General features: G+C 36.5%; 1 protein-coding gene across 11 annotated transcripts in view; it reads left to right on the top strand.

The window, feature by feature from the left end:
* Positions 1-997: 997 nt before the first annotated feature.
* Positions 998-14,968, top strand: part of LOC103139037 (rap1 GTPase-activating protein 1-like) — a 62,896-nt gene continuing 48,925 nt past the window's right edge. For 3 of the 11 annotated variants that reach the window (XM_007553486.2, XM_007553484.2, XM_007553485.2), the window contains exon 1: positions 5,837-6,031. In XM_007553486.2, the coding sequence (XP_007553548.1) occupies positions 5,988-6,031 (44 nt within the window). In that variant the 5' untranslated portion in view covers positions 5,837-5,987. Of the gene's footprint in view, positions 1,042-5,832; positions 6,032-14,968 lie in introns of those variants that run through there. The other 8 variants (XM_007553493.2, XM_007553479.2, XM_007553482.2 and 5 more) reach the window with 7 other exon arrangements.

The raw sequence follows: 14,968 nt of genomic DNA, 5'->3' as shown, positions 1-14,968 counted from the left end.
GTAATAAACCAGAGAAAAATCGTGTCAGTCATCTGCATTTTCAAATTCATTTCTAGATAATTTGCTTTGCAAAAAACCAACAAAAAGTAGCCCAACATTGTAAAGTAAAATGAAAATGTTAAAGTTTTTTTTTTAAATTATCTGATCCACCTTACTAAAAAAAGAGGACCAAAACGGATAAATGCAAAATATATAAAATAAAAACTAGCACTGCACACACCATCACTAAAAATCAAGAGGTCTCATTTTCTTTTTCTTTCATTGTCAATCATTCACTGCTGTGAGTTTAAATATAAATGTTTTTCAGAGGGATTGTAAATATAACTCCAACAAACCAACTCAAATAAAGAGCTGCACCCATTATAGATATGATGTAGATAGATTAAATTAATAAACTAAACGCATATAGCAGCATAAAAACATATTAGAGTTCTTTAGTTTTTTTTTTGTCTCGTTAATTTTTTAGAACATCAAACCAATCATGTAAGATAATTGGAGTAAATATAAAATGCAGCTTTGCCCTTTGTGAAAATAGAATAGCGTTTGCTGTTAATTATTATTAGCTGCATATTTTTTAACAGTTTCACTTGACACACCCAGACTTAATTACTCCAAATCACCTAAACAGAACCTGTCTGACATGAAGAACATGAAGTAGGATAAAAGATCCACATTATGTCCTGATCCTAAGAAAACACAACAGCAGATGAGAAAGAATGTCACTGATGTGCATCAGTTTTGAAAGGGTTTCAGAAGCATTTCAAGTGAAGATCGGAGGCTGTGTGACTTACTGAAACTACTCAAAGTTTGCATAATGACTCAACAAGGAGGTCAAAAAGGAAGAAGGAGCAAGAAAGAGGTCAGACTAAAATGGCCACCATGGGGCAGTTTTAAAGAAACTACCACTGGTGACTAAAAATAATACAACTACTGTCTCACATACCAACAGCTTTCCTTTATGGGAATCTAATCTGTGGACCTTTTCCGCCTTTTCCAGAAACAGTGAAACATGATGGGATTCTTTGCTGCTTCAGGATCTGTGTAAGTTACTGTAATCAAGCTTGAATTCAACCCTGGAGTTGAATGTTCAGCCATCAGTTCTGCAGAATTTGGTTATGATTTGATTTTATTTGATTTATTTCAAATAGGTTTTTAAAAATAAGAAGACAAGCAAGAATTAACATAACCAAAAATAATTTGTTTGCTTTTCTGTTTGAAAAGTTGTGGGAAGAAGTGAGCGCTTATTTAATCTTATCTCAATTTAATGAATTATGTTACTTACAGACTCAATAATTACCAAAATATCCATGTGCCTGTTCAATATGCTGGGCTAAAGAGCCAACAAATATATTATATTACATAAACAAAATGGTTACAAACTTTCTCTGATAACAAGATAAGAAAATCTATGGATAAAAATAGTAATAATGACAATTGTAAATAACAACCGAATATTAGCACAGCACTGACTGTTGTGAAATAATAAAAAATCCTGACATTTTCTACAAAAAGCCATGAATTCTTCAGTATCAAATGTTGACAATTTTCAGCTTTTGAATCTCAGAAAATTACAAAAGTTGAACATTTTCCACATTTTTTTTCTAGAAAATTTCTGAGATTAATTTTAATTTATGACATTTTTGTAGATAAAAAAATGTGCTTTGATTTCAGGTCGTTGTTCTTTTCTACTTTTGACTCAACAATGTTGGCCCACATGACAAAAAGTTTGGACACCCCCGGCCTAAACTAACCTTTGAACTCCTTGTGATGCTGCAGGATGAAAACAATGAGGAAAACTCAAAACTGGTGGACAAATTGATTTGTTTTTAATTTTAAACTCGTATAAGGCAAACACATTAAGACTCAAATTATACAGAGAAAATTAAGTTCTGGCCAGATTCACAATGCACAGCCTGAGGAGAAATGCTTGTTGTGTTAAGTAAACAACTTCCGCTTCTTTTCATCAGATTTTCTGCGCGGTGAAAGCAGGACTGAGGATGAATGAGCGGTTTTTCCCTCCGTTCTGTCCACTCCCTCTCATCTTTTATGTCCTACGCAGCAGGCATGCTCCAGCATCTATCCTCGCTGCTATCCTTTCATCGCCTGGAAATAAATTATTGAGTTTATGGGGCAGTATTTTAGTCAGTCACAGACACCGAGTGGGAGGAAAAGTGTTTTTTATGCCTTTAGTTACAACAAAATCAATCAGAGCAGGTTTAAATATGTTGTCCAAAATGTGTGTTCTGGCTGTTTTTAGCCATTTTATTTTGTCGTTGTGGCTAAGACTTATTTGTCAGGGATCTCAGTTTGTTTACCCTTGGCTGTTTTTTTCCCTGCACATCTACTTTGTGTTTTTGGACAAAAGAAGAGCCAGAACTGCTTGCAGCTCTGGGACTTGTTCCTGAGGTGATGTGATTAAAGGCTTCTGTCTGGGCGGCACCCATTTAAATGTCTTAAAAACATCACAGCTACGTTAGCTAATTGAATTATATATGACTGAAGCTACCAACAAAGCTGACATGTGAGATCAACAATGTGGCACCTAAATAACCCAGGCTGTTTGTACTGTCCTAAAAAGAGCCCAAAGTTTGAATATTACATCTTCAGGCTGATTTCATCTCCTGAATGGGTCTGAGTGCATATTTTAAACGCAGAGGAAATCTTAAATTCAGAATGTTTCAAAATGTTTTTTTTTTTTAAATTTTTGTCATCCACAGTTGTCCAAAGAAGGAACATAAATAGATAAGTCAGAAAGGAAGACAATGGTTGGTTAGACTTCTGCATAATTTGAAATCGTTTGCAGCCAAAGGGGATGTAGGACGATGTGCATTCAGTTCCCTTTTCATCTGATGGCTCTTTTTAATATAAGATTCTGCAGTTTGTGAAGCTCCTACATGAAATTAACTTGGTTATAATATCCAGACAATGTGTCACTTTAAACAGCTTTATCTCTTGATTCTGAAGATCTGATGTAACATATGCAGCTCCATGTGTAATAAACTCTCTTTCTGCTCCTTTTATTGATATTCTGAAGTGATAGGCAACTTTAACCTGATTCCTCTGTGTTTTGATGCGACTCCTTGATAATTCAGCCTGGAGTGGATTACAGTGCAGTTCTGTTTAAAAGTGTACTGACTAAACTGTGGTTGTAAAATTTAACGAGTAGTTTGTACAAACACCTACAGTACAGCTTTGAAAGCCGTGCACAGAAACGTACATTGTGGTTTTTAAGAATTAGACTCCTTGAGACAAAAATTGGCAATAAAATGTAAAGTTCAGCAGAAAGTATATGTGTTTTTATATCCAAGTTTTAACAAAAGGTAGAATCAAAATATTTTTACTGAAAACCCAACTTTGCTGCACCCAAATGAGCTTTTATTCTTTCTTAAATTTGGCTAAAAATAGCAAGTGTTTTGAAAAAAAGTGACCCAAATCCTGCACTGCAAAAACAAAATCTTACCAACTATTTTTGGTCTAGTTTCTAGTGCAAATATCTTATTACACTTGAAATAAGACAAACTAACTTAAAGGTAACTTTTAAGCAATATATATAGGGGCTTGATTTTAGTAGATAATTCCTTAATATTCATAAAAAAGTCAATAATTTATCTGTTGGCAGATAAATTAACTTATAACATGGGAAAATATTTTGTTATAAGTTAAATAATCTGCTAATAGAACAAGAAACTAGACACAAATACTTGGTAAGATTTTGTGTTTTTGTGTTCTTGTTACTGAAAATACATTTATTCATTCGAACCCAAAATAAACCGAAAACTATCTTTTAATACAGCAAACATGCAAATTCTACTATGGTGTATTAGGGCCATTGTGGAAAAAAAATATAGTTGTGTATTTTTGCCAAAAAAGAAAAATTGAGAACAACCAGAAATTTTCTAGGAAAAAAACAAGAAAACTGAAATTTCAGAATTTCAAGTTTTCTAAACAATGTCTGAGATTAATCACAAAATTTCGGCATTTTTGGCAGAAATTTACTGTTTTTTCTATCTATAGTTTCCCTAATGCACCGTTGTAAAAATCCCGTTAGAGTTTTAGCTCTGCAGTAAATATCAGGCGTCTTTATTTGCTTTATTTTAGGTTGTTTTTTTTGTGTTTATTTGTGTTTTTGGCTTGCGACGATGTTTGAGTCTAAACTTTTGGCGTAAAGTTTGGACTCCCCTGTTTGAAGCATCTGTCCAGAACAACCACCACACGGCAAAGAAGCAAAACCAACACAGTCAGCCAAGAACTGTGAGGAATTTCTTTTCCATTTCACTTTTGTCACAAATAAAGCAGTGATGTAATTATGGAGCGATGATGTAACTGTCTTTCAGCCTGATTGTGGTCGTTTCATAAGCCCATTGATTAATTAAGTGCTCACCAGAAGTGCTTTGCAGTTAATGTGATGCAGGCATTGCAGTTGGTGCCCTGAGATTTTTACTTCCTAGATTGGGGCTTTTTTTTTCTTAATGGATTCATGATTAAAAGCTAGATTAAGTGTCTTCCAACTAATAACAGTCATATTTCTTGCCCGTCTCTGCTCCTTATGACGCTGACCTTCCTTAAAAAACAAAGTGAACGCTTCGACAGTCGGTACCTTTCAGAAAGCTGGCTGATGCTTGATCTCAGCCCTTTTATTCAATAATCTGGGGCAGCAGCATTAATGTATCGTCGTCGCCGCTGATCGTTAATCAGGCGCAACAGGAGAGTCCAGGACTCAATTTAATCAGCGCAGATGCAGTAAAAGCACTGCAGGCATAACTCTGAGTTAACATTCCCCTTTGTGTGCATGCCAGAGGCTTGCAGAAGATGAACAGATAAGAGAGTCGTTCAGAGGTCGTCACCTGCCGTACAGTACACAGTTCAGCCTGCTGTTATTGAGACATTTCTGAGGAATGTTCTGCCTGATATCTACAACTTGTTGGATTAGCTGTGCTGTTGTGCAAAAAGAGGAAGAACCGGCATTACCAGACTCTTAGAGAGTCAACCTCTCACTGATATGTTTCCTTTTAGAAGAAAAAAGCTGAATTACCTTACTTACATTGTGTTTTTTGAGTACATTTAAATGAGTAAAACCAATTAACGTAGGGTGTTTCCTCTGTATGCCTATAATACACACATTTAACGTATTGTGTGGAAGTTTCAGGCTAATTTACAGCCATTGTAATACAAAATGTAAAACAAAAGAAAAATCAATTTGAATACTACTTAGAGTGAGATACTGGGAACATAGAAACCCGTTATTTCTTAAAAATCAAATGTCCTGAAATTCTGGGACCTCGTAACATTTAAAACTGTACGATTCAGGTTTAAAGTAACTTTGACACAAAATAAGAAATGTTGTGTGACAGATAGGGGGAAGGAAATTTAAATAATAATAAAAAACCCAATAAGAACAACCAAAATGAGTTTTTGTTTCAGTGTGGATTGAAAAACTGTTTAAAAAGGACCAAAAATGGTATTAAAAATGTATAAATAACTGTGCATTTAAGGATGAGAATGTGAGATTTAACTGGAAATAATTTACGTTTATCAGGTGTTTTGAGATTTGAATGTTTATAAGTTGATGAGAGAGGGGCAGGAAATCATAAGAGGTGCCTGCTCCTTTTCGAACAAGCAATTGTGCGTGATGATCTGTTTTAATTTCATCTGACATAGGGCGTTGTTAGGGTGTTTGTGTGGAAAGCTTGTCACTGCGTCTCCTGCTCCCCCGGAGACTCGCCTGGTCAGCAGCCCCCGCTTCCTCGCAGCCTCCCTCCTCAGTGTCCTCTTCATCCTCTTGCCGTTTCTTCTGTCGGTGAAGGAGGCGTGTGGGCTGGAGGAGAAGGAGGAGGAGGAGGAAGGGCATGTCAGGCTTTGGGGGAGTGGAGCCCAGGCGGCAGGCAGTGCATACAAACACACGCTGACACGCACACAAACACGCTCAGTCAGCGTAAGTGAACCAAGCGCCGGCTCCACTCTGCTGTGAGTTGACTGGTTTCGCCAGTATGCCGCAGAGGAAGAGGAGTTTCACTTTTGGAGCCTATGGAGGGTAAGAATGAATGAGACTGATTCCTAAAGACTCGCTTTGACGTGTGACTGTGAGCCCGAGTCTCTGTTATTAGCTGCTGCTTCGGTGACTCTGCAGAATATTTTCTACTTTGCCGATCCTGCACGGGAATGATGTCATTTTTATCGCCTTTCCTGCGTGTCTTTCTTGATGTATTTATATATTTTATTAATATTGTTCAGGTATGAGATTTTGAAACTTGAGTGGGATCAGTGTGACCAATAAATGAACTTAAAATGGGGGGGAATAAAACATTCCAATAGTATTAATCTACAGAAAAAGACAGCAGTTATACATATGTTTTTGATATTCTTGCTTTTTATTCAACATTTTTGAGGCTTGTTGGTGTTTGCTTTATTTTTTCTGACATACTTGAATGTTTGCAGGACATAAAGCATTAGTCAGCAAGTGTTTTTGATGGGCATGAGGTAAATAGGTGTCCCAGTGCAACTGTTGCCTGGCAGAAGAGATCGATGGTGTGTTTGATTGTGTGTGTGTTTGAAAATGGCCTGCAGAACGTCTTAAAAATACGCTACTGTTAATTAACAGGTTGTTAAAATGACCGAGCAGTCCCAGCATTGGCACACACAGGACAAACTTTCTGAATTTACCTGGTCAGATCAGGAACTCTTGGCCTGAAAAATGATCCCATGTGTGAAGAAGGCTCGTAATTCTCCAGAGGAAAGTGCATGCTGAGCATGAACGCAGCTTTGCACTTTTTCTGCCTGCCAGCATATTCAGCTTTCCAGTTGCAAACATGCTTAAGTACATGCAGTGTTGATGCTGACTGAAAAAATCATAACCTTTTAAGATGGCAGCTTCGCTTGCCGCTCTTGATCTGAGGAAAACTTGGTGCTGCACTAAGGCCTGTCACAATAATCAATAAATCAATAAATCAATTAGTCTCATGAGAAATTAAAACAACCTCACTTGCATAATTTATCGTTTTTCTCTTTTTCTTCCAAAACTGGATGATAAAAGTCTTCACCAAATTATTTTGAAAGACAGTTTTGTTTACAAAAACTTCACATTTAATTTTATTTCTTGTTTCTGTTGTTTTATTTATTTTGGATATTTAAAATGTCTCCCACTTCCAGAGCTAAATGTTCATTTAAAGTTTATTGATCTTTGAGAATAGGTTATTGCATCATTATATAATTTTATTACTTTAAAATGGTCTCAAAACAATATTATCGTTTATCGTGATAACTTCTGGGACGATTTATCGTCCAGCAAAATTTGTTATCGTGGCAGATTTGGCTGTAATTTTTATCTTGTTTTCACCAGCATTCATGTTTGAATCTCAAACCCTTTCATTTGGGGTCCCACAGGGTTCATCTTCAGAACCCTTTCTATTTGCTGATGCATTCATCGTCTAGAGTCAGACTCATTTTCGTTTGGGCCAAATCAAGATCATAAAGGCTCTGAAAGGGACGGTTGTGCCAGAATGTATTGATAAAATCTGTTCTGTTTAGTTAGAAAATCATTGAACAATTTCTCAGTTCCTCCAGGATTTTGTGATTCTTCTTGTGATTCTTTGCAAGAAAAATCAAATTTGGAAATATTTGCGATATTTGCTCTTATTTATGACGGTAAATTTGACTTTTTATCACTCGCTGTATAGATCATGGAATATAATCTGACATCAGTTAAGGCTGAGGCAGATGTTTACTACAAGTAAGAAAGTTTTTGACAATTTGAGAAAAATCCACAATAAACTCCCAATTGTTGGCACAAAAAAGTGCGGGGATTTGTTGATTTTGCGTGAATTTTGACGATAATTCTCAAGAAACAGGAGGGACTGATTGATATTATTTGTCAGTAAGTAGATATAAACCGCATTGATTTGATTGATGACAATATTTAAGTACATTTAGTGTTTCGTCTAGAATCTAGAGGCCTGCATAAGGAGCTACGGTGGGCCGAATTTGGCCCTCGGGCCCCGAGTTTGACACACGTTGTCTCGGGTTTACAATAAAAAATTAATTAGATCTTTTTTAGCCTCTTTATGCTGATGATTCCTGTCGCTTTGGCTCTCTGAATACCACGATATTTGATGAAATTTCCAACTCGTGTCGTGATTAACAGCTGCGTTCAGACGTTTTGTTGTCGTCTCTGACCTCGACATCGTTCTGCTTACATCTCCGACCCCTCGGCGCTTCGTATCTCTGAGGTCACCTGGTCACAGGTTGTATGAACACCAGAGGAGACGGAGCTTTAAAATTAATGCCACCTGGGTTGCGGATTGGTTTTGTTGAAACTTTTAAAAAGTGGGGCATCCTTTTAGTTGGAAAATCCTTAATTTGATAAATTATGATAGCTTTATTCTGTGTTTTATGTTATGTATGGTTTGTTTTAGTCTGATTTATACAAATACAGCTCTGTAAAAACACTGAACTGAACCCGACTGAAAACCTGGGTATTCCACCAAATATTGATTTCTGAGTTAAAACATTAGTATTGTTTCTAAATCAATATAAACTTGTTTTCTTTGCATTATTTGAGACCTGAAAGCTCTGCATCTTTGTTATTTTGACCATTTCTCATTTTCTCCTAAAAAGAATAAAACCAGAGAAACTGATAGTTTTGCAGTGGTCTCTTAATTTCAGAGCTGTAAATGTATATCTATTTATTTAACTTTTATAGTTTATTTTGTGGTAGTTATCTGTAAAAGTCACAAACCTCTGTTTAAAAACATTTGCACAAGTGACAAACATTAAGAAGTTTGTCACTTGTGCTCTGAATTAATTTTCTGCTGCTTCTTATTATATTACTTCTGTCTAGTGAGTTGGTGTCCAACCCAAGATTTCTGTTCTAAAAGGCTTTTAAAGAAGCTTTACTGCATTTGCTCTTGTTAGACAGGACAGAAAGGTTAAAACTCAGAATATAATCCAGTTTCTTTCACTTCCATTCATGCAGAAACCAACACTGCTCGGACTGATGCGTATTTTCACTACATTGTTTGTTTTATTTGCAGCTCATTCCCGTTAGCAGCTCATCCTGAGCCGTTTTCACACAGGAAAACGGCTCCTGTGTGAACAGGTCAGGTTTTTGTCTGTTAAAATACGAACAGCTGCTTCTCTCTTTTGGTACTTGGCAGTAATGGAAAAAGTACACTTTGTTTGTCAGAATGAATTTGTAATTCTAGATATTTTCTGTCCGTTGTACTTGGGTGTAGTTAAAATTTCAGAAACTTTTAAGACATAAAGTTCCAGGCCAGAAGAAATGACAAACAGTCACAACTTTAGTGCTGCAGGAAACATTTTAAATTCTAATTTCCCCATTTGTATAGCACACTTCTTCTTGTATTTCTTCAATACTCCTTTTATTTTATTAGTATCACATTGACTGTTCCTCGAGAACTTTAACTTTCAGTTTTCTGCAAGTTTTCAACTTGTGTTGAGTCAATCTGACTACAGTCTTACTCAGAAATGTTACTCCACAGGGGAAATATGTGTTGAAATCTGAAAGGAAACGGGTAGTGATAACAACTGCTGCGGCTGGTGAAGGGAACAGCTGTGAGACTATTTATTGCACCTTGTCATCATCTTTATAATATGAAGAGGGACAAAGGTGACGCATGGAAGTGTTTATAGTGTAGGTGTTTTATAACAGCACTATTCAGAGTTGAAAGACAAGCCTTCAGTACGGGAGATTTACTTTTTAAGTTTTCAATCTATGCTGTATAAAGACTGCAGATGCTTCCAACAAAACAGACTAAAGTTGCAGCAGAACTGCATTAGATTATCTTAATGTTAGTCTAATGAGATTGTAACGTGGTTGTTACTCCGGTCTGTGCTGGTGAAGAAAAGCTAAATTAAAAGGCAAAGCTCTTGTTTATATTCAGGGGTGGACTAGAAAAAATCAACCTCATACTTTAAGGAGTTAATGAGGATACTTTCTGAATACCTCATGACAGTATTGAAGCATTCATCCCGTTGGTTGTGGTTGTGTTTTCAAAGAATAAGGAAAGTGAAACAAATCAAATGCTAACGCTTCCAAGAGTAGTACTCAATAAAGGTTTAACTGTCCCAATCAAAAGGGACAGATGTAGCTCCTGAATGAACTTTGAACTCTGTGGATGGATGTTTGAGCAATACTCATGTCAATCGTCAAGATAAAATAGCAATGTAAACTGAAAGATGAAGGGGAATGTTGACACGTGTATGAAAAGGAGAAATAGTGATAATATTATGGCAAAGTTATTTTATTGATATTTTCTCATTTTAGCATATTTAGTAAGGGTTGGGTTGCTTTAGCCGATTGTTCTGAAGGCAGATTTACCACAGTTTTTGTAGTAAACGAAGCTGAAATTTTGGCACATTTCGCAGCGTTAGCTTGAAGAGCATGTTTCTCCTTTTCTCCCCTCTTTTCTCTCCTGCTCTCCATCTTAGTCACACACTGCTGATACTAAGGGAGAAGATATTTTGTGATATGATTGGACCAGCCCCATGTCAAGTGCATTTTTCAATGGTAATGCAAATAACAGAAGTGTTGGGAATGTAGCCCTGGTGGCATACCCACCCACCAGGAAACTGTCAGGTATACCAGATTGCCAGTACGCCCATGTTTGTGTTATGAAATGTTTATATGGGTTAAATCCAGAAACAAGTGGCTGAAATAAGGCGCCCAGTCTGAAATGGGCCCCTGCGGGATATTATTGGAGGGTAGGCTCATAACTATCACTGCACCTGACCCACAAGAACACAACCACATCTCCAACGTGCATCATGTGCCTGTTGCAAAACCAGCACAAACCCAAACCACACAAATACAGGCCACATGCGCATAACATGCATGGCCCAATAAAACAGCTGACTTATTCTGCTGGTTTTTTCTTTACGAATTATTTAAAATAATACAGATGGGAAAACAAAGTCTATCCGTATGATCCACGGGAGGTGGAGGATGGAGATTCCCATGTTCAGGTGGTGTGTCATGTCAGAAGAAAGTCCAGGAGGTGAAGCAACAATATATGCTTAATTTCTACTCTTTGGGCAAACATGTAGACTAGATTTAATTTGTTTAACCTGCAGTTTTAGCACGATGCTCAGGAAGAGTGCGGCAGATGTCACGGTTGTCCAACCTGATAACCAGTTCGCGAAACCACAAAGAAAAAGCTCATAAACCAGCGACCCCACCAGAACTTTGCTCACGGTAAAAAGCTTAGGCAGGATCCAAACAACCACTGGAGGGATCAAACTCTGCTCATTCATTTTTAGCTTACAGAAAAATCACCAAGCCATCAAATAAACAAAAGTAAACTGATGTACATGTGCCCACAGACTCACACAGATGTGGGCTTCATACAAGACGCTTTCACACAAAAGATATTTTTTTCTCTAAAATTTTGTTAATAGCTCAGACGGTTAGATAATAAACAATCCCACAACTATTTACGTAAAGGGAAATCTCAAGGTAAGCTGCATAGCTGCCAGTAGGGTTCGAGGTGGTTCAGCCATCTTTTCAGGACGCTTAGGAAGTGTTCCCACTGGGAGAAGAGGGCAGACTGCGTATGCTGAACCAAAGAACCAATAGATTGGTCTTCTGTATTTGGCCTCATTATTTGTTGTTTATTTCATCTGCTGCAGCTACTGGAACAATTGATTGAAGACAGTGGGGGAGTGAACGAGCTTTCTATTTTCGGCAAACGGTAATTTTTTTGTGTGTGGCAGTGGCCTGGAAAGGCATTACACTTGACATTTTGGTATGTCAGCCTGATAGATCAGCGGGGGCTGTGTAATACACCCTGCCTGCTTCACTTTATTGGCATTCAATGAAAGAAACGCAGTCGCCAAGGATCTCTAGATGCAAGACACTGCTCTCCCAATCAAACTTTGATGCAGCTGGTATTTGCTTTGCACAAGGTAGATCATGACCTCGCTGAGAATTGCTATTTCCTACAAAAGGGTTTGCAGTCCAGATTGATCATGACGTAAATATTACTTTTTTCTATCTATTACTTGTAGAAGCTCGCATATTTGTTAATAAGATGACGCATACTGTAGCTATGTGGCTTTGTCTGGTGGCTCTGGTCATAAACTCCTAATCATGACACAGAGCTATGAACTGCTAAATGAGCGCCCTCACAGTCTGAACAATGACGCTCTATGTTTCATAGAAAAGCTGGAAGAATGCTCGTCAGTCCTGTAAAAAAAAAGAAAACAGCTGAATGCAAAGATAGGCATTGTTTTGAAATCTGAGATGTTCTCAGTTGTTGTTGGTAAGGTCATCTGATTATTTGAAAAATGCCATTCCTGCAAGTAAACAAGAAGACAAAAAAATGAGAATAATTTGGTTTAATCTGCAGATCATGAGAGGAATTTAACGTTTTACTCTGGATGGAAAAAAACGTTTATTTATATTCATCATTGTTTAGAAAGAAAATCAGCTGTTTTTGACAACCTGGTGCCTAAACCTTACACTGTAAAACATTTGAAGTTGGTTTAACTTGAAAATGAAAGTCCACCTGCTGCCTTGAAAATGCAATTAAAATCAACAATTGAATTGTTTTGGTTTAAAATCAAAAATTAAAGTTCATGAAGTTGATTTAACAACAAATACAATTTGTCTAAACATTGTTTTTAAGTTAATAAATCTTGAATTTTGAGTTTTAACTTAATGTTCCAATTTAAACCTAATAATCATTTCACAATATGCAAGAAAGAAAAACCTGCCTGCCCTCACCTGCTTAAAACCCACATTTCTCTGTTATTTTCACTCACATTATCGAGTTAAAATATATACTTATTTTACTTTAGAATCATTTAAATTCTTGTTTTAAATTGAAAGAACAACATTTCTGATATGATATTGAATTGTATTAAACTTCACAATGAATTCAGCTGAGAAACATTTAGTGTGATGAGGACATTATCATCAAGCATTAAAATAAACATTTGCATTCTGGGAAATAGTTCCCACTCCTGTCTTTTTCTTCTTTCAGTTTTTTTAAGTGATAATAGTTTATTCAACTCTCCGAGGCTCGACAAAATTAATAAAAAGTTTACACAAATCATTACTGTAAGTTTGTCTCACATTTAGGTTCAAAATCTGAAACTCGCTAAATTTATTTGACTTAAAGAGTAGAAGAGAGTAGACGCAACTGAATGCAGCTCAAATGTTTTACAGTGCACTGCGTTAAGACAAAAGAAAACAACAGACAAGCTAATTTTGTTTGAACAAAGGTAAACGCTGACATGATTAAAGATGACTGTGCAGCAAAGCAGAGCAGCTGGCAGCGCGTTGAAGTACCCTTCTGAGGGCAGCGGCCAAACAAACAGCATGGCAACCAGAGGGCCCTTCAGGGGCCCTTCAGGGGCCCACCTTGCATATTTACTGTAACAGTCACATTCATATCTACAACCACAAACCGTCTGTAACAAACAACAGGAAGCTGAGGCGTGTTAGCTTTGATCGTCTGTCTAATATTGACCGTAAGACTAAAGTTCAATTAATTTTTTTATCAACTATGAGTATAAAAACATCAACAAGTTTATGCAATAATTGGGATGTCAAACTCATTTTCATTTTGGGACAGATCAAAAATGTTCTTAAAGGTCCGGTTGTGCAAGAATGTGTTGATAAAACCAATTAAATGGTCAAAATATCAATAAATAGCCTTTCCTCCAGGATCTTGTGATTGCTTTAGTGCTTTTTTGTAATCAAAATTACAGATTTTTTGGTGCCAAGATAAAAAAAAAGATGTTTTGTGATATTTTTATTACTCACCGTATCGTATTTTGGACCAATTTTGGGAATATTTGCAGTAAAGTCAGAAAAAATGTGGAGATTTTTGTTGATTTTGTGTGAATTTTGCAGATTTGTGAAAAAGTGGAAGAACTTGGAGTCCAGAGGGCCACATAAAAAGCTTAAGTGGGCCACAACAGAAAGTAGTGACTTATAAATGTGTGGCGAGCATTTTTACTCAGCCCCCTTCACTCTGATACCCCTAAATGAAACTGCTTAAAAAAAGGCATCAAATTTATAAAACCATCTCAGTATGAATATAACTGTCATTAAATACAGTGACTAAAAGAAAACCTTACATAGTCTAATTATCCACCCGTAACATCAATGGAAAGGTTTCTATGAAAACGTAGCCATGTATGAGAGTGGCCCAGTCAAAGTTCAAACTTTAATTCAACTATAAATATGTGGCAAAACCTTCAAATTAATGTTCACAGAGATTCTCCATCCAGTATGACGTAGATTTTAACGGGAATATATGATACTGTTTATTTCAACACAAATTTAGAATAATAAAATATGAATAACACTGATTCAAAGATCAAAACAATAAATTATTAAAATAACTCATTTATATATAATCAGAGAATCAAGAAGTGATTATCACACATGCATCAAGCACACAAACATTGTTGGTTCACGCTGGACTCTTGTCATAAATCTCTGTGGAGCCGATGCGTTACGGTGTTTCTTACTGTACCGCGGCGCCAAACCAGGACATTCAGCCTCTTTGTGCTCATTTCTGTGGGCTGAATGAGCCCATTGACAGCATCTCACTCAGCCCACACAGGCTGTCCAGATCTGCTCACGTTTACTATTGTTTTGACAATGTTGTTTCTGTTGGTTATTAATAAACAGCATTTTTCAGAGCTACAAGCCTTTACAGCACTTCAGTGTGATCTGTTGTTTTAATATTACCCAGAAAGATGTGAAATGAGGGGCTAATATGAGTGAGATGGATCCAATGGTGTTAGAGTCAAGGTTATTATAGTTTAATTATAGCAAAAACTGAAAAACTGAAAGATTTTAACTAAAAATAAAATGGTAAATAATGGGGAAAAACTATAACTAACTTGAACTATGTCATGCATTTATAAAAGTAACTAAAACATGCTATGATTATAGATACACTAGCCTTCATTTTTATCAATTTTTTATTAGCCTTTCAAA

This window comes from Poecilia formosa, unplaced genomic scaffold (genome assembly GCF_000485575.1).
Source record: "Poecilia formosa unplaced genomic scaffold, Poecilia_formosa-5.1.2 Scaffold57, whole genome shotgun sequence".
NCBI classification, from domain to species: Eukaryota; Metazoa; Chordata; class Actinopteri; order Cyprinodontiformes; family Poeciliidae; genus Poecilia; species Poecilia formosa.
The sequence above is the reverse complement of the archived record's forward strand: the minus strand, read 5'-3'. Positions and strand labels throughout refer to the sequence as shown.